The sequence below is a fragment of the Ailuropoda melanoleuca genome, chromosome 14 (assembly GCF_002007445.2).
Source record: "Ailuropoda melanoleuca isolate Jingjing chromosome 14, ASM200744v2, whole genome shotgun sequence".
In the NCBI taxonomy this organism is placed as follows: domain Eukaryota; kingdom Metazoa; phylum Chordata; class Mammalia; order Carnivora; family Ursidae; genus Ailuropoda; species Ailuropoda melanoleuca.
The window spans coordinates 34,179,752-34,197,920 of NC_048231.1; the positions used below are offsets into that span (position 1 = coordinate 34,179,752).

General features: G+C 34.5%; 1 protein-coding gene across 7 annotated transcripts in view; it reads left to right on the forward strand.

The window, feature by feature from the left end:
- The window catches only part of PAPOLA (poly(A) polymerase alpha), a 57,417-nt gene that overhangs the window by 20,700 nt on the left and 18,548 nt on the right, over positions 1-18,169 (forward strand). For all 7 annotated transcript variants that reach the window (XM_002927288.4, XM_034642906.1, XM_019807978.2 and 4 more), the window contains exons 5-15: positions 26-135; positions 584-637; positions 3,121-3,232; positions 3,915-4,004; positions 4,095-4,233; positions 5,784-5,856; positions 7,171-7,291; positions 8,242-8,326; positions 13,155-13,208; positions 13,723-13,842; positions 15,287-15,396. In XM_002927288.4, coding sequence (XP_002927334.2) covers positions 26-135; positions 584-637; positions 3,121-3,232; positions 3,915-4,004; positions 4,095-4,233; positions 5,784-5,856; positions 7,171-7,291; positions 8,242-8,326; positions 13,155-13,208; positions 13,723-13,842; positions 15,287-15,396 — 1,068 coding nt within the window. The remainder of the gene's footprint in view (positions 1-25; positions 136-583; positions 638-3,120; positions 3,233-3,914; positions 4,005-4,094; positions 4,234-5,783; positions 5,857-7,170; positions 7,292-8,241; positions 8,327-13,154; positions 13,209-13,722; positions 13,843-15,286; positions 15,397-18,169) is intronic.

Sequence of the window (18,169 nt, forward strand, 5' to 3'; positions counted from 1 at the left end):
GGTTGATGGGCTTAATTTTTTTTAGGTGCTGATATTGATGCGTTGTGTGTTGCACCAAGACATGTTGATCGAAGTGACTTTTTCACCTCATTCTATGATAAGTTGAAATTACAGGAAGAAGTAAAAGATTTAAGAGTGCGTAAATGTTCGGGGTGGAAGGGGAGGAGTTATAAAAATTAGTGAAATTGAATGAATTTTATGGTATAGCCGTCATTTATTGAACTCTTGCAATTTGCCAGACACCCTTTAAGGGCTTAACATGTATGCTTGCATTCTAGTCTTTATAAGCCTAAAATAAGTTTCATCTTATGTTCAGATTAGGAAATAAGGCAAAAAGAATAAATATTAAGCAGTGTGGCCATGATTACGTCTGAGTGGCAGAAATCAAGAATTTGAACCTAGGTTTATCTGATTCAAGAGCCTAGTGTCTTAAAGCTAGTTGCTGAGAACCTAGTCTATGTCAGGAATTATGCTAAATTATGTTTTATAAATTGCAAATGTCTCATTCACTTAAAAGTACTAAAACTAGTATAGGTCTGATCTGTTGTTTCAGAGACACTAAACTTACTTAATTTTCTTACAGGCTGTTGAAGAGGCATTTGTACCAGTTATCAAACTGTGTTTTGATGGGATAGAGGTAAGGTATAATTCAAATAGACAGTTCTTGCTCTTGTGTAATGTTGATTGATGTAGGTTAAAAAATTACTTTAATTGTTAAGTTGATGGGATATTAATTTTTTTTGTTAGAAGTGACTCTGTTCTTAGTAGAATATCAGTTCTAGTATTTTTAATTTTTTAAAATTTTATTTTTTTAGAGGGAGTGGAAGGGAGAGAGAGAATCCTAAGCAGGCTCCACTTGGGCTTAGTCTCATGACCCAGAGATAATGACCTGGGTGGAAAGCAAGAGTTGGACGCTTAACTGACTGAGCCACCCAGGCACCCCAGTTTTAGTGTTGTGGGGTTTTTTTTGTTTGTTTGTTTTCAAAGAGATTGGTTTATTTTAGAGAGCAAGAGAGATGCGTTGGGGCAGAGGGAGAGGGAGAGAATCTCAGACAGACTCCTTGCTGAGCACGGAGCCTAGTGTGGGGCTTAATCCCACGATCCTGAGATTAAGAGTCTGATGCTCAATGGACTGAGCCAGCCAGGTACCCCTTAGTCTTTTTTCAAAGAGCCTAATGAAATTAAGAGCTAAAATATAGACAGAAATAATTAAACATTGACTAGGAAATGCTGTTACAAAACTGTTTACTAAGTAGGTTTTCCATATGCAAATTTATATACTTTTAGTCTTATTAAGGTAATAACACGATATATTTTTGCAAACAGAACTTTGCCTTGACTTCATTTAAATTAAATATTTAAGAAGTTGAGAGAAAACTGTGACCTGATAGTGTGTATGCTGAGATATTTTCTGGTAGGGGAGGATTTATGAGTTCAGATTCTTGAGGTGATACTCATTTCTGTCTGTTGCTCTCCACAACATTTGTAGTGAAGGCAGTTGGAACAAAGCTGATAAGACAGTGAAGCAACTTCAGTTATTTACGTTACTTCTGTCGTATATACTGGTACTGGAGTCACAGATAGTGAAGATTGTAAAAATTTGGAAATTAGTAAATAATACTTAATTGTTTTGCAAAAAAAGGTGACTTCTGTAGTTGCTGCATAAAGATGCCCAGCTCTGTCTTCCTTGAAAAGCTGAATGATTAATTAAGTAGACATAAAATGTTAAATCTAGTATAGTTTGTCAAGTTCAGGTAGATTTTGTTGTCAGCGTTTAAATAAATATAAAACAATTTGTAAGGTAAGCCAGTGTCCTGTTTTCCCCAAAAGAACATTACCAAAGAGGGGTTTTTTTGTGTGTGTGTGTGTGGAAGACCCAACTCAGTTGAGCGAACTTTCCAGGATGGAGGTGAAAGTCAGATGGTTACTTGAAATATTTAATGTTAGTTTTCTGTCCATACATTGTACGCTGTTTTAGGGAATGTCTTTACATTAGAACATTAAAAAAAATCATTTTATCCTAATTTAAAATGGCAATTTCTGTTGACTTGCTTTTTGAGTTACCTGTTTTTATAAGTACATAGTCTTTATTTTGTCTAAATTGAGGGAGCTACTGGGCTTTGGAATCTGTTTCATTGGAACATTTATGCTGTACCACAAGTTAATTATTTAAAAGTGTATAGCTGTTTTTCTATTTTGTAGGTACATGTTTTAATTGATTTTTCACAATAAGCTCTTTTAAAATACTGCCTTCTAAAGGGATCTTCTAAAAGGCTTATTTCTGGCAGCATCCGAATTTTTGGAACCTTGAAATCATACCCTTAGGAATAATGACCAAATCCATGCTAAGTTTGTTCACACTCTGACCTTCCCTTGGGAAAAAAGGAGGAGTGCCTGTGTGGCTTGCTCCATTGGTTAAGTGTCCGACTCTTGGTCTTAGCTCAGGTCTTGATCTCAGGGTCAGGAGTTTGGGCCCTGCATTGTGCTCCTCACTGGGTGTGGAGCCTACTTAAAAAAAGAGTAGGGGGGGAGTTTTGTTTTGTCAGTTGCATTCTGTAAGCCTTCAAAATGAGCTAGTGTTTATTTTTGTTTTGTTTTCTGTTTAGTCAAAACTAAGTTGGGGGACCCTACTGTAATGTTATAGATATGTAAGTTCTTAAACGTAAGGAGCCCCCTTTTTACTGCTGGGTATATTTGGGCTAAATATAAGTATGTTGGCCTTATAAGTTGGGCACCTTTCAATATATAATCAATTTACAATTTATATGGCTGGAGAACTAAACAGTTAATTTTAAATAGTCTAGTAGTAGATATATATTAACAAATTTAGTATATCCAGTAAATGCATTAGTAAACTTAGTAAATCAAACTTAGTAATAAGCATGATTAAAATGACAAGTAGGTATTTATTCAAGTTCTCTTTAATAATGCCGTGTTTTAACCTCTGATTAAAATACCTACGCTATAAATTAATGGACTTGGGACTTTTGGAGGCATTGTCTTGTTGATAGCTGATGAGAAGATCCTGGCTTTAAAGAGTATTAAGTGTTTTCTTTGTTAAAGAAATGCCTTAAAAATAGTTTGATGGATATGGAATATTAAGTATTGTTTTTGCTTTAGATTGATATTTTGTTTGCAAGATTAGCACTGCAGACTATTCCAGAAGACTTGGACTTACGAGATGACAGTCTGCTTAAGAATTTAGATATAAGATGCATAAGAAGTCTTAACGGTATGTTAAAACCCACTTCCATTTGCATAGTAGCAGTTTTTGTCAAATATGAAATAGTTTTTAACTCAAGGTTTTATAATGGAGCTTTTTATAGCCATCTGTTTAGCCATAGTGAGTCAAATAAAATACGCTTTACTTAATAGTTAAGACTGCAGAAGAGTGTATGGTAATTTATTTTACTCACTAATATCTTGCACTGTTATTCCTTTTCTTTCTGGAACATTTAAAGACTGACAGTCGTGTTCTGTTACTAGTGGTTTAGGTTTCACTGCATAACCCTAATTAATTGTGATCATGATACTCTTTGTAACCTTTTCAGCTGTTGTGTTTAAAGGGGTTACTTTTGAACACTATTGTATATACATTGCTGTTGCCATGCTCTCAAAGAACAGTTCTTGGAAGCTTAAGTGGATTAAACCCTTGTCATTATATCTGGACTGTAAGAGGTTTTAATTATATGATGAAAGTTTTAGATTAGGCAGATTATAGATTCTTTGGTTTACAGTAATGCTTGTGATAAGAGAGAAAAGTTTTAGATTTATTTGCCTTTTTTATTCAATTAATGTTACTGATTCTATGAAATAAGTTTTTATTTAAGTTTGACATCAATCTTAGAAAATTGATAAGAAATATTAAACTTTTGATGATTTAATGTTCTGTTTTTTCACTCCCTGTTAATCAGGTTGCAGGGTAACCGATGAAATTTTACACCTAGTACCAAACATTGACAACTTCAGGTTAACTCTGAGAGCTATCAAACTGTGGGCCAAACGTGAGTTCAGAATTTGTTGGCTAGCTTATTAAAAATGTTTCAACTTTTGTTCAACACTAACTTTTCTTTTTGCTTTTCCCTTATCAACAGGCCACAACATCTATTCCAATATATTAGGTTTCCTCGGTGGTGTTTCCTGGGCTATGCTAGTAGCAAGAACTTGCCAGCTTTATCCAAATGCAATAGCATCAACTCTTGTACATAAATTTTTCTTGGTATTTTCTAAATGGTATGTGTTTAGATTATATTAAAATAAAATTGATTGTAGACACTGAAGTTTAGTCTTATTTCTATGACATTTCTGCAGCTGGTTTCAGATTCAAATTTTAGTTCATGATGTAGCCATTTAGGTAGCCTTGGGGAGATCATATTGTGTATAAAATGGCAAACCTAAATTCCTTTCCTTTTCCCTAGCTTTCCCAGGATAGTAAGGCAGGTGCTTTCTTGTGCTTCCTTATCCTCTAAATAAACCCTGAATTTTAGCTTGTCATGTCTGCTAAAATCCAATGAATTTATATCAGTTTTAGGAAGTTTGGATGAAACTTATATATAACACCTCTTTTACTCTTTGGATTCTTCTAAATCTATAGGTCATTAGTTTCTTGGAGCTGTTTTTTTGCTTTCAGTTGCCCATTTATCTTTGGTAAAATATTGACAATGTAATTATATATAAAAACTTTTTAAGAATAACCATAAATGTGTAAAACATAGCAATTTTGTCATCCCTTTGACATTAGTCATTAACCCAGGACAGTTTGTTTTTTAAAGCTTCCTCGTTTCAGCATGTTCACATTTGTCAGTCATTATTTCTTTGAAGAAAAGATAAAAATTATTGCCAATTCGTATTAGTTGCTTTGGCCTACAACGTTAGGTTTCTTGCTTTTCAATCAGATTGATCTTAGAGATTTGTCTTCCCACTCTATACTTGCCAACCCGTGTACCTCAGCCCTTTGCAAAACTTTAGTTATTTTTTAGTTATTTTTTTAGTTATTTTATACAAATTTAAGTTACTGGAAATAATTTTATAATTTACAACTGTGCCCCACTTTACACATTCTGTTATTTACAGATTTGATAGCACGTAATCATATATCGTCAGTTGTGATGAGATTGACTAAAGAATGTCAGAATTTCTGTAATGCTACACATACATAGCAAATAATATTTCTAAGAAGCTAAGCTTGCTACTAAGGATGGCAAATATTTTCCAATTTTTAATCTCTTCCATAAAGGACTGAGGTAGCTAACTCGTAGAATGCGTCTTGAAAACAGTGTTATTCGCGTCACAAAGTTTGATCACACACATTCATGTTAGAACCTTTAGGTCGTGAGATAAAATTTTCCTAATCAGTCTCTGTAATTATTCATATTCCTTTGCCTAAGTGAATTAACTTTTTCACCCTCACTTGTCTTTGGACATAGTATAAGGATAGGAGTTTTGTCTTTCAAGAGGGATTTATCCTGTTGAAGGTTGAGGTGAACACATCGGATGTCTTGGGATAGTACTTTTTTATTTAAATAGTCCTTTATCAGTTCTTTGAGAGGCAGAGATGATGTGTGACTTACCGGCCTGAGAAAGCTACCAAATGGTTTAAGTTAATTTCATAGTTAAAGTATTTTGAGTAGTCTTAACATCAACAGATAGGAATAAAAGATATATTATCAAGAGGGCAAAATGACTGAAGAAGCATCACATTCACAAATGCTGTATGTTTAACAAAATACGTTTAGATGGTAATATCCAATAGTCTTATCAAGTGCTACAATCTTTTTAAACAGGGAATGGCCAAATCCAGTGCTATTGAAACAGCCTGAAGAATGCAATCTTAATTTGCCTGTATGGGACCCAAGGGTTAGTGTATTATTTTTTCCCCTACAAATTCGACTGTGCAATAACAAGTAAAAATCATCTGCATAATCTTGAGGGAGACTTCCCATCCTTTTATGTATGAGTGGACATGTCCGTATTACACTTTCTTTTAGATAACCTCAACTATAATTGTCCTCTGATGTGAGAAGCATAATTATGTACCCTGTAAACTCCTTTTAATTGTACATAGTTTATAATATCAAGTTCACTAACATTTTAATTTATTCTATATAGAACTACCGTGTAAGTCAAAGTTTGTGTGGGCATTTGTGCTTAAAAAAAATAAAAGGATACTCAAAATCCCTGTATTTTTTTATTTGATCTAAATATTCTGTTAAAATTGGGTTGTGGTAGGAAAACTGTTTAACGTTTACATGTGGCAGGTAACTTCTAAGCAGTATCACTCTAATTACTATGATGTAATTGTAAAAATTGGTTTGGATATTTCAGATTACAAAAACCTTGTTGGGATAAAAGAAGAGCTTCTGTTCTGCTTTTTGGGAAGTTACGACCTTTACCGCTTACTCAGTTATTTAAATGTTAACAACATGCACTTTATTAATTGATAAAAGAAATACAGGTTCAGTAAGGCTTTTAGGTTTATAAAATTCTTTTTTTCGACATTAATTTCCTATCTTATTACAGTATTGAAAATTATGTCAGTTTTAAGTCTGTTAATTACATCAAGCTACAAGTTTTCCAAACCTCAGGCATTTAATTTTGGAGGGATGTGAATTTAGTTTCCTTCGTGGAAATATGTCACTTATCATTAGTATACAGATTAAGTTACTAAATTTTTTTTTCTTAAAATGATAACACAGATAATATAGCCTCAGCATGTATTAAGATGCTTATACTTCCTTTAAGTTAATGGTGTATTTAAAAACTGTGTTTCCATCTTGTTTAAAATTTGTTTTGCACAGAACACTATTTAGTATGACATTTCTGAAAAGTGTAATTATGTGTGCATCCCCATTTCTGTTGTTGAAAAAAGAAAGACTAAACATCAGTAGATGCTCATCTAGAACCTTTTTTGCTTGACAGGCACACTGTTTCTAGTAAGGCTGCCAAAGTAGTCATGCCCAGATGATCAAAGCAGACCTTTAGTTAGACCAAATCTCTGATTCTGTGAAGAATTCCCATAAAAACAATGTCACCTTACGTGGTTTTTCTTTCTCAACTCCAGCTATGAATGAAATAAAATTTAATCATTGGTTCAGTTTAACAAGGGGTAAAAAGTCCAAGTATCTGTTGCATATGTACTTGAAGAAACTGATTGGCTGTTGTTGTATGTAGGTAAACCCCAGTGATAGGTACCATCTTATGCCTATTATTACACCAGCATACCCACAACAGAACTCCACGTACAATGTGTCCGTTTCAACACGGATGGTCATGGTTGAGGAGTTTAAACAAGGTAAGTGTTCATCCTTATGCTCTCCTTTATACACGAAGGATCTACATACCATTGTAGACCCAGTAGTTGGCTGTGCGGTTTAGAATGAAGAAAGCATTCATGGAAGCGGGTTTTGGTGTTTATTGATGGCAGTATATATTTGAGAATTAACTTGAAAAACTCAGTTTAATTCCTTTGAGGCAAATTATTTTTGATTATATACTGGAAAGTTAACCAATTTAAAGCTATCCCCTTAACTGGCCCTTTATGGGCTGCTTTAGTGTTACACGGTTGCCATGTAAATTTTTAAAATGCTACTAATTTGTCTGCACTGGGTGACATGAGAGAGGCTTTTACAAGCTATCTACTTGGAAGCGCTTTGAGCAGGTTTGGGGCCAAAGTGTCTATTATTTTGGAAGAACCTCTAAACTTTCTGAATCCTAGTAGTACTGTTCTAATTTCATTGCCAGAAACGGTCTTTGAGGGAAGTAGCTGAAACAGGATGATTTGATTTGATAATAGTCATGGAAACAGAATTAGCTGTACCACTACCAACTTCAAACTCAGGAGTGTAAAATTTTTTTCGGTAGTGTGAAGAGGCTCTTCATGGGAGAATGTTGCTTAGGAACATCAGGAAGCTTGTTTTTAGAAAGGCAAGAATCCACTTATGGGAAATTTTTCTTACTTGGTTAACTACAGTGCTTCAGTTTTGGGAGAGAGTCATCCTTCGAGCATGGCATTTAGAGTAATGGTAATTTACCAAAAATCTGGCTCTCAAAAACTCGTCCAGCTTTTTGAAAAGTGTGTATGTATGTAAAAATCTCTGTGCTCTAAAGTCATAGACTGAAATTGCTATTTGTTAAAATTATGATTTTAGGATTATAGTGAATGCATGTGGTATGTTTAAGATCTTTAAAATTCTAGATTGTTAGACCGAAGCGTGCCAACATTTTAATATGTTTTTAATTTAGGTCTTGCTATCACAGATGAAATTTTGCTGAGTAAGGCAGAGTGGTCCAAACTTTTTGAAGCTCCAAACTTCTTTCAAAAGTACAAGTATGTATTTTAAGGCATGTCAGACATGTTGCTCTCTTAAGTAATGGTTTAATGGTAGCATATGTGACATCTCTTCTTGCTAGACTAACGTAGTTTTTAATTTTCCTTAAAACATTTTCTATAGAATTTTCCTTCCTGTCACAGAGGGTGTACTGTTTTTAGTGAACCCGATTTTTTCTTTGTTGAGTGAAGTGTAGCACCTATAGTTTGCTGCCTGGTGTAACCAAACTCCTGTGTTTGTAGCAACGTCAGTTCTGTAGGTGACTTAAGTCATCACCAGAGCTCTCAGTCCGAAAGCCTTGGCAAAGGAGGGAGCAGTTAAAACCTGTAGTTACCGTTCCCTCTCAGGAAACGAAGTATTTTCAGCCAGTTTTGGAAACTTACCGTTGAGATTTTATATAACCATAGGGAAAGCTAATAAAATGTCAGCATAGAGTCAGTAAAGTGTTTCCAGTAGTTCTAGCGCATGACTGGCCTCACATTTTCCCCTAATGTTAAAGCCCCTTCAGATACTTCTACAGATAATTTTCTTGGAATCTAAGTGGGTGTAATATTTTTTACTAGTGGTTTTAATATAATGATTTAATACCTTAGTACAGGTTAAAGCCTGAATGTGTTGGTTTTGATGAAAATTGTAAGTTATAATAAATCTTACTTTAAAAAAAAAAAAAACGGACTTGCACTTTTATTTGCCCTGAGCTGAAAACTTGCCAAAGTCCCACTTAAAAATTTTTTTCTTTAATGCTTGAAACTTTCCTGACCATTTGATCTTGTGTTGGATTGTGTTTTGTAATAATCTAAGCAAGATTGCTTTATGCTATTTCCCCAATTAAAAACAAGAATGATGACCTTCATGATGTCTCTGTGTTTTGTTTCTGTATCTTTTGCATGAAAAAGCAGTATGGAGCCAGCTTAATTGTTGTGTTCTGGGAGCACTGGTTGTCAGTAAATATTTGAATAGTATAACATTGAATGCTCTTGTTTATTACTTATTCCCCACAAATTGTGCTTTTCCATTTGGCAGATAATTTGTTGTTGTTTTTAATTTTGACTGAGGTTGAGGAAGTACCTTTGCACGTTTAAACCACTAAACATATATTCTGGTATTGTTAAAACTACAACATCAGAGTGCATAATTGCTTGTATGGAGAATAAGGAAGAACCTGGTTTTATAGAAAAATACCAGCCTCCCTTCTGAGAATCAAAGACTAAGCTAGATTCATTCTTTTTCCTCTCTTCCTCATAGACTAAGGTGGGTAGAATGAAGTTCTTGAAAGTACTTAAGTGGCTTCCTTCACCTGAAGAAAGATTCAATTGTTGAAATTGAAACCTTGATAGTGTCATCTGTTTGAATAAATTTGCATTACTAGAACTTCGAAGGTTTTTTTTTTTTAAGCTTGCTTAATCTTCTGTCTTTTAGAAGTTTTAAGCTATCCTTTATGCCAAATAGTACCCATAAGGTCTTCAGTGGACTGAGTAAAAAATCATAGATTATTGTCTTTACTGAATTCTCTTGAAACCGATCATTTTAGATAATCAAAAACGACTTCAAGCATGGTTAAGGTAGCAAAAAATAGAGGAAATTATATAAGAAAAATTTAAGTTTTAGCTCTGAGTCCTGGGAAAACATTTGAGAACATGGCAATAATGGGCTGGTTTTATCTCTACCAATCCTATTTATATTGTTAACTTCTCCAAAAATTTTCCTCTTGTAATACCTAGTGCTTACTATCATTAGAATGTAGAGGTAGTCACAGATTTGAATTTCTCTTTTAACTTACCATATGTAAAACCCCCCAAATTGGCTGTACAACTGAATTGAAATCCTTTGTTTGCCTTATCTGAAGTATATCCTGAAAGTAGTGCCATTTGTTATGTATTGGATTTTAAATTGTCATATATTTGCCTGTCATTCTTGGAGGGAAGTATGGGGGAAATTTCATTTTCTTAAAGAGCAGACAAGTCATCTTCCAGAAGATCTCAGTATTCCTTGAGAAAAAGGGGTGTAATGGTGCTTTGTGCATTTTAAGTAACTGTTAAGAAGACATTTTTCATGTTTTTCCTTTAAGATAATTCGAGTTAACATGTAGCAATAAAATAAATCATCATTGACATAGGTAATGAGTACTTCAGGTATTCCATTTCACTAGGAAAAAAGGAAGGAAAGGTAATAGCAAGAGGCCAGCATGTTCTCTAAGGTGTAAGATTAATTATAATTTCAAGGAGTATGTGTGAATAGAATAATTTAGCCTTAAAATGTTTTAAAAACTTAAAATACTGAACTTTAACTCTTGGTCCCAAGTTACTTAAAGATGGAATTATAAGGATTTTTTCTCTAAGATAATTAGATTTTTCCGTGCACATATCTGAGCTATATAATCTACCCAGGTAAAATATTCATGTGATGAAATGGCCAGGAAACCTACTTAACATACAGTTTTTTGGGGGTAAATAGTTATTCGGTAATAAGAGCAACAGAATTTGTTCTTAGGAATTTTTAAATAGGTTTCAATTCATTGGGATACACTTTTATAGTAAAATTTTTTATTGGAAACTGGAAATCTTTAAATTTGGGAGAAAAGTTAATGACTATTGCATTAAAGACTTCAAAGTGTCTCCTGAAGGCATTTGAATATCTTGAGCAAGTAAATGATGGTGGCAATTGGAAATTGGAGCTCCCATTCTTTGGGACAGCATAAAACAAATATATGTAGTCTAAATTTAGAAATACTTCTTGGTCTCTCTGTTCTCTGATAGGGATCTTAGGAATTAATACCAGTTCTGGTTTTTAAAACTTCAACAAACTCAGTATTTTGGTTTCAGTTTCTTATCTGGATGAGCCTTTGTTTTATTAATGGATTCCTAGTAGGTTATTTCTGTTAAACTTAATTATTATATTTTATATCTCCTACTTCAAATTTGCTTAAATGTGGCTGAGTAAAGGACATAACCACACCCCCCAGGCCCCCTCTCATTGCAATAAGAATTAAAGTTGAACTTTTTAAACTTCAGAACTTTAAACTTTGAGTTCCAATGAAGTTATGTTCAAATGGATCAAATGGATTGTATGTTTTGCCTTTGCAAATAGAGAACATTGTGCAGGATTTGTTGAAGACTCAGGGGTGATTAAGAACATCCATTTTAATAGTGTGGTAAAAGAGTAGAGACTGAGAGTTTGTCCCTGTACTAGGTGAACTCAGATAACTTTGCTTTTTTGTTTTTGTGTATATGCCTGCTTTTTATAGTTTGTTGTCTCCTGTTGTAAGTTGTACACTTCTGTCAGAGAGCTCTTCCTCCGTCTTCCTTTCCTTTTTATCCTGACCCCCCACTCCAGTCTGCTGCCCATTTCCAATCTCCTAGGGACTGGAAATCAGGTTACTGAGCTTGTTAGGATTTTGGTGCACTTAAGAGCGTTTAAGGGGTCTTAGAGTGGGTTTCTGTGTACGTAAAATGCATGAGCTTTTAGTGCTTTTATGTGACTTTTATTAACTTTTATTTATTTGAGCCATCTGTGTGTGTTCTGTATATTTGGTTTGTTCCAAATAATGCTGAACAAGTTTAAACTGGTGGTAAAGGAAGTATTGGTCTGTATGGATTTGAGCTGCGTATTCACATATCTGTCTACATGTTTTCACATTTATACATACTACCTCTGTTTCCTTGAAGTTAGCTCATTTGAGTTTCACTTTTTCCCTGCCAGTAAGAGGCATTACCCTATATTACAGATAACGTACATATACAAGTCTCATACCTGGGTTGCATAGTTATGAAGAATCATAACCATTTTTCAGATACTTAACGGCATAAATAATAAGTAATCAAATGGAATATTTTAAGGAAGAATGGTTAAAAAAATGCTTTAACTTGCCAGATTTGGTTTTGGTCCGAAACCTCATAAGATGTGAAAGATAAAGTTTTCAGGTTTTTTTTTTTTTTTTTTAAAGACTAAACTAATTTAAAATTTTTTATCATACTCTGGTTTTTCAGCCTAGTATCCATACTAGGTAATGGCAGTTTGCTTTTTTGTGAGGTAGGGTCTGGCGAGAAGTTTGGCTTCCAGCACCTCTAAAGTGGGTTCTGTGGAATTGTATATAGGACTGAACTTTTTTAGTATAAAATTACATGAATTACACTTTAGTCGTAAATAGTTTGTTTGAAAGAGACAAAATAGTATTTAGTTATAATGGCATTTTGTAAAATGAAAACTTGCCTGTTTTCTAATTTAATGGAATTGGATTCTGCATAAAAATTGGATTTCTTCTTTGCTCTCACATTAGTCATGTCTGCTTTTTAATAGAAATTTATACTGTTACTGGAAAAAAAAATCATGAGGCCTGTCTTCAGTATTCAGTTTAATTTTTGCTACTTATTAATTTGAGTTAAAAAGGATGGTGTGTTTGAACTGTTTTTGAGCTTACTAATGTAATATGTATAATTAGTGATCCTGTTTTTGTGGCTAAAGTCTTGGTGCGTTATTTCTATTAAAGCAACTTTGTTTTAATAGATTATATTTTAGTGAGCAGCTTAGAGATACAAAGCACTCCATTGGAGTCTTTGAACCAAACTATCAATTAATGTTTATTCATTGTTCTTGAATTAAGCTGCTTTGGGATAATTTATAAAATCACTCTTTCTCAGAAGAATAAAACCAATAGTTAGAAACTTGTGGAATTTAGCTTTTATGATTTTATGTACATCTTGAGATTGCAATCCCCCTTGCTAAACTGATGCTGATCTGTAACTGCCACAAAGCTATTACATTATGGTGTTAATATCCAGCACAAAGCAGTTAAATAAAATAAATAGCATGTTGTCTTTATCTCCAAAGGCATTATATTGTACTTCTAGCAAGTGCACCAACAGAAAAACAACGCCTGGAATGGTGAGTATAAGATTAGACTTTACAGAGACAATAAGCAAAAATCAATCAGATAGCTACAGAACACAGTAGGAGATGGGAGAAAGTTTGTCTTCCCGTCCTGTCTGGCTTTATTCATAAATGGAACTTTACTACTTGTAATGGAAGCCTACGAATTTGGGGATCCAAACACAACTTTGTGGGTTTTTTCCCCTTACGGAGATCCATGTATCATTAACTATAAAGTGCTTTGTTTTAGCTTATTGATTTTTTCCCTTTACATATTTGCCGGGATGTCTTTTATAACCTTCTTAGTTTGAAATGTGGCTTCATTATCCTTCCTCATTTTTTGCTTCAGCATTTTTTAGAGCCCAAGACTGGTTTTATCTATGGGAGTTCAGATGGTTGAACTGCCCTCACATGTATTTAAGTATGATCTTATATTACTGCTTTGTGTAAACATACTTGACTTTGTGCATTTTATTTTATTTTTTAAATTAACCAGAATTTTCATTAATACTAAGTGACATTTGTTCAGGGTGGGCTTGGTGGAATCAAAAATCCGAATCCTGGTTGGAAGTTTGGAGAAGAATGAATTTATTACACTGGCTCATGTGAATCCCCAGTCATTTCCAGCACCCAAAGAAAATCCTGACAAGTAAGCAATCTTCTGATTTAATCTAGTTTCCTTCTCTCCTTTTTAACTTTTACTTGTAGAAGCTTTCTGTAGGCAATTTTTAATAACTAAAGTCACCATTTTGTTGGCACAAAACCAATTTGAGATTAGGTTTTCCAGATCCTCAGAAACATTGAAGACAAAAATTATTCCTTGAGAAAAATCAATAAAATAGTTTTCTCTGAAAATAGTCAAATGATGAGGTACCTATTAACTAATCAGAGTTCAAATTCTGCATATCTGCTTTTTAGCATTTCTTAAAATTTCTTGTCTCCCATATTATACAGTGGTCGTCAGAATAACTGCTATCCCAAATATGTCTTGCTTTTCATCTTAATTTTTTAAAGGAGAGAAAATGCTTTCAGTTTACCTTGCGAAAATCTGCTTTGTGATAGATTCTGGAACATTGGGAAGATCTGTTAATAAAAGGCTCACATTATTCTTTTAAGGGTCTTTCATAGGTCAGTCTCTGGTTTCAGTTGTTGCTGTATTATTATTATTATTATGAGATTCTACTTTGCCTATACTTTGTTGCATTTGGAAGGTATGGGGAACTTTAGTAATGAGTTTTTTTAAAAAAGTAGTGTTAAAGGTTGAAAAATATAGGTGACTCAGTCATTTGAGATTGTGCTGCAGTGGTGTAGCGGATACTCTGATTTGTCGATACAGATTATTTCCTTTTGCAGTCCTGTAAAAGAGTGGTTATTTGAGCTTTTTATAATTTTTTGTTGCTACAGTTTTAATTATTAAAAGATTGATCCATTCAGTACATAGATTATTTAATGTTCAAAAGTAGCTGAATCACCCACTGTTCCTGTTATCTGTAGTCAAATTACTGTTCATGTCATCTTTTTTCTTTTTCTTTTTTTAAAAAAAGATTTATTTATTTTAGAGAGAGAGTGAGCAGGGGTCGGGGGAAAAGGAGCAGAGGGAGAGGGAGAGAGAAACCCAAGCAGACTCTGCGATGAGTGCAGAACCCGATTTGGGGCTCAATCCCACGACCCATGAGATCACAACCTGAGCCGAAACCAAGAGTCGGATGCTCAACTGACTGCACCACCCAGGCGCCCCTCATGCCACCTTTTCAATTGAGTTTTAAAATTTTAAGGAATATATTAAGTTCTAGTTAAAATTTTATGTCTAGAATAATCTTTTTTTGTTTCATATTTTTCTAAAATGCATTATTCCTTTTCCCTTGTTAGTTTGGACATAATTTTTATTGTGCCTTTGGTACTTTGGGGTCATCATTAACATTGGCTGTCAGTACCCTGTTTAAATAGTAATAGGAATATGATGGAGTTTGGGTTTAGAACTTAGTTTGCTTATACATTTGTATTCTGTTTTCCACATACCTCAGGTTGTCAACCACGTTGATAACATTTTCATGAAGTCTTGATAAACTAGTAACACTTTTCTTACTTTGCAGGGAAGAATTTCGCACGATGTGGGTGATTGGGTTAGTGTTTAAAAAAACAGAAAATTCTGAAAATCTCAGTGTTGATCTCACCTATGATATTCAGTCTTTCACAGATACAGGTATTTCTCTCCTTGGATGATCAAAACACGTAACTTGAATATTTGAATTTGTCTTCATGTGTACCATAGTGATATTTGCAATAACTGTTAATTGGGAATATTGAACAATGATTATCAGAATAATCTTAATGTTTTAGATTAGTTATATAGTTTCAGTAATTTCTAATATATAAATGATTTTTTTTTTGTATTATAGATTTACAGTTAAGTAGGACCGTTTTAAATTTGTTCACAGTTATTTATGAAGTTAGAAACCACCTGAGTATTTGATTGGGTAAAGACTGAGTCTGTATCTGACTGCCTCAATAATCTTGAAGCTTAGACATTTACAAAGCTAGACTTCCAGTGATGTGAGGAAATTTTATTCTCTGTCAAATACAGACCCAAGTGTTGATTCACGGGTAGAGTATAGGGTGATTAGAGCTACATTTCAGATTGACCTATACCCTGAGATATAACTGAGATGTAACAGTTTATCTAAAGAACAAATGGGTGTAGTTCACAGAAGCGAGGCTATATGTAGATGCACGACTTTTCAGGGGAATGGTGAATACGCATAGAGACAATGATGAACATACAGGTCCAGTGACTAGAAGGCATACTTAATGCAGTCAGGCGGTTGCACCTGTGTTTGGAATCACTAGCAGTGTGACATCTGGCAGCTGCTCCTGATACAGGTGCTGTCTGTTGTGAATCTGACCAGCAGCAACCTTGCCATTGGTGAAACAGTAGCAGTTAAAGTTCCAAAGGAAACAAGATGAACTCTAAATGAGACACATGGTAGTTGCCTTCTTAGAAAATTCAGATTAAAAATACTGTTTCTTACGAAAAATTGAGTTGATTTCTTTCAAATAATTGGTAATTGATAAGTAGGTTTTTCATTTTTAGGAATAAAAGTGGAATATGGCACAATTCTTTATGGTGAGGAACATTGAAGGATATTTAGTGTCCCTAGCAAGTAGTAACCCTTAATAACTGTGACAACAATAACACTCGTATAGATTTTTTTAGAATGTGATTTGGAGCGTGGTTACTCCATTTGCTGAATGCCACAGAAGTGTTTTTTTCCAGAGTAAAAATTCTGATGTCAACTTAAACTATAAACTAAGAAATCATGTAGAGATACTTGAGTTAGAAAATTTGTTTTGTGCATTTCATCTCAATTGAGTTGTTTATCAAAGATTGTGCTAATTGAACCATCAGGATTTTCAAGGAACTTTTATTTTGGGAGGGAAATGTTCAGTTGTCCTGGACCTTGAAACATTTTAATGGAATACTTTGTGGGATTTTCTTTCTTTCTTTCTTTCTTTCTTTCTTTCTTTCTTTCTTTCTTTCTTCCTTCCTTCCTTCCTTCCTTCCTTCCTTCCTTCCTTCCTTCCTTCCTTCCTTTCTTTCTTTCAATATTTTATATGAGAGAGAGAGCACATGTGCACAAGCGGGGGAAGGGACAGAGGGAGAGGGAGAAGCAGGCTATCCACTGAGCAGAGAGCCCCACTCAGGGCTCCATCCGAGGACCCTGAGATTATGAACTGAGCAGAAGGCAGATGCTTAACTGACTGAGCCACCCAGGCGCCCCCTTGGTGGGATTTTCTTTTTTCTTTTTTTTTTTTTGTAAATTTATTTATTTTTATTTAAATTCAGTTAACATATAATGTATTATTGGTTCCAGAGGTAGAGGTTAGTGATTCATCAGTTTTATGTAGTACCCAGTGCTCATTCCATCACACGCCCTCCTTCACCCAGTTACCCATCCCCCCATCCCTCTCCCCTCCAGCAACCCTCAGTTTGTTTCCTGTGCTTGAGTCTCTTATGATTTGTCTCCCTCTCTCATTTCATCTTGTTTTATTTTTTCCTCTCTTTCCCTATGATCCTCTGTTTTGTTTCTTAAATTACACATATCAACGAGATCGTGATAATTGTCTTTTTCTGATTGACTTATTTCCCTTAGCATAGCACACTCTGGTTCCATCCACGTCATTGCAGATGGCAAGATTTCTTTTTTTGATGACCTAGTAGTATTCCTGTGTGTGTGTGTGCACGTGTACGCGCACACACGCCACATCATCTCTATCCATTATCTGTTGATGGACATCTGGGCTCTTTGCACAGGTTGGCTGTTGTGGACATTGCTGCTATAGGGCAGGTGCCCCTTCGGATCACTACATTTGTATCTTTGGGGTAAATACCCAGTAGTGCGATTGCTGGGTCTTGGGTAGCTCTATTTTCAACCTTTTGAGGAACCTCTGTGCTGTTTTCCGGGCTGCACCAGCCTGCATTCTTTGTGGGATTTTCTAATAAAACAAATTTAATATGTTCAATACGCAAAGTCTTACTTCCAGTCTCTTCCAACTTCTCTTCAAATCTTTTTGGTCTCAGGTATTGGCAGCTATATCCCTGTAGTTTGTTTAAGCTAGAAATCTTGGAGTCCTCCTTAACTCCGTTTTTTCTCATAATGTAATGTTAATGCATTAAAAAAATCCTTTTGCCTCTACTTTTAGTATCCATTGAGATTCCTGCTACTAATTGCTGTTTCTACTGCTATCACACTAGTCCAGGCCATTTGTCATTGCTCTGTTGTATTTCTCCCATTACTACAGTTCCCTGGCCTGTCCTAGCCCAGCTATTAACGGGCTAATAGTTATTCTCAGTCAGCCATCCAGAATGATAGTAAACCAAATCATGCCTTGCCTGCTTAAAACGTATAGTGGCTACCAATCTCATTTGGAAAGAAGTTCAAGTCCTTCCTTACTGTGGTTTGCAAGCTTTTACCTAA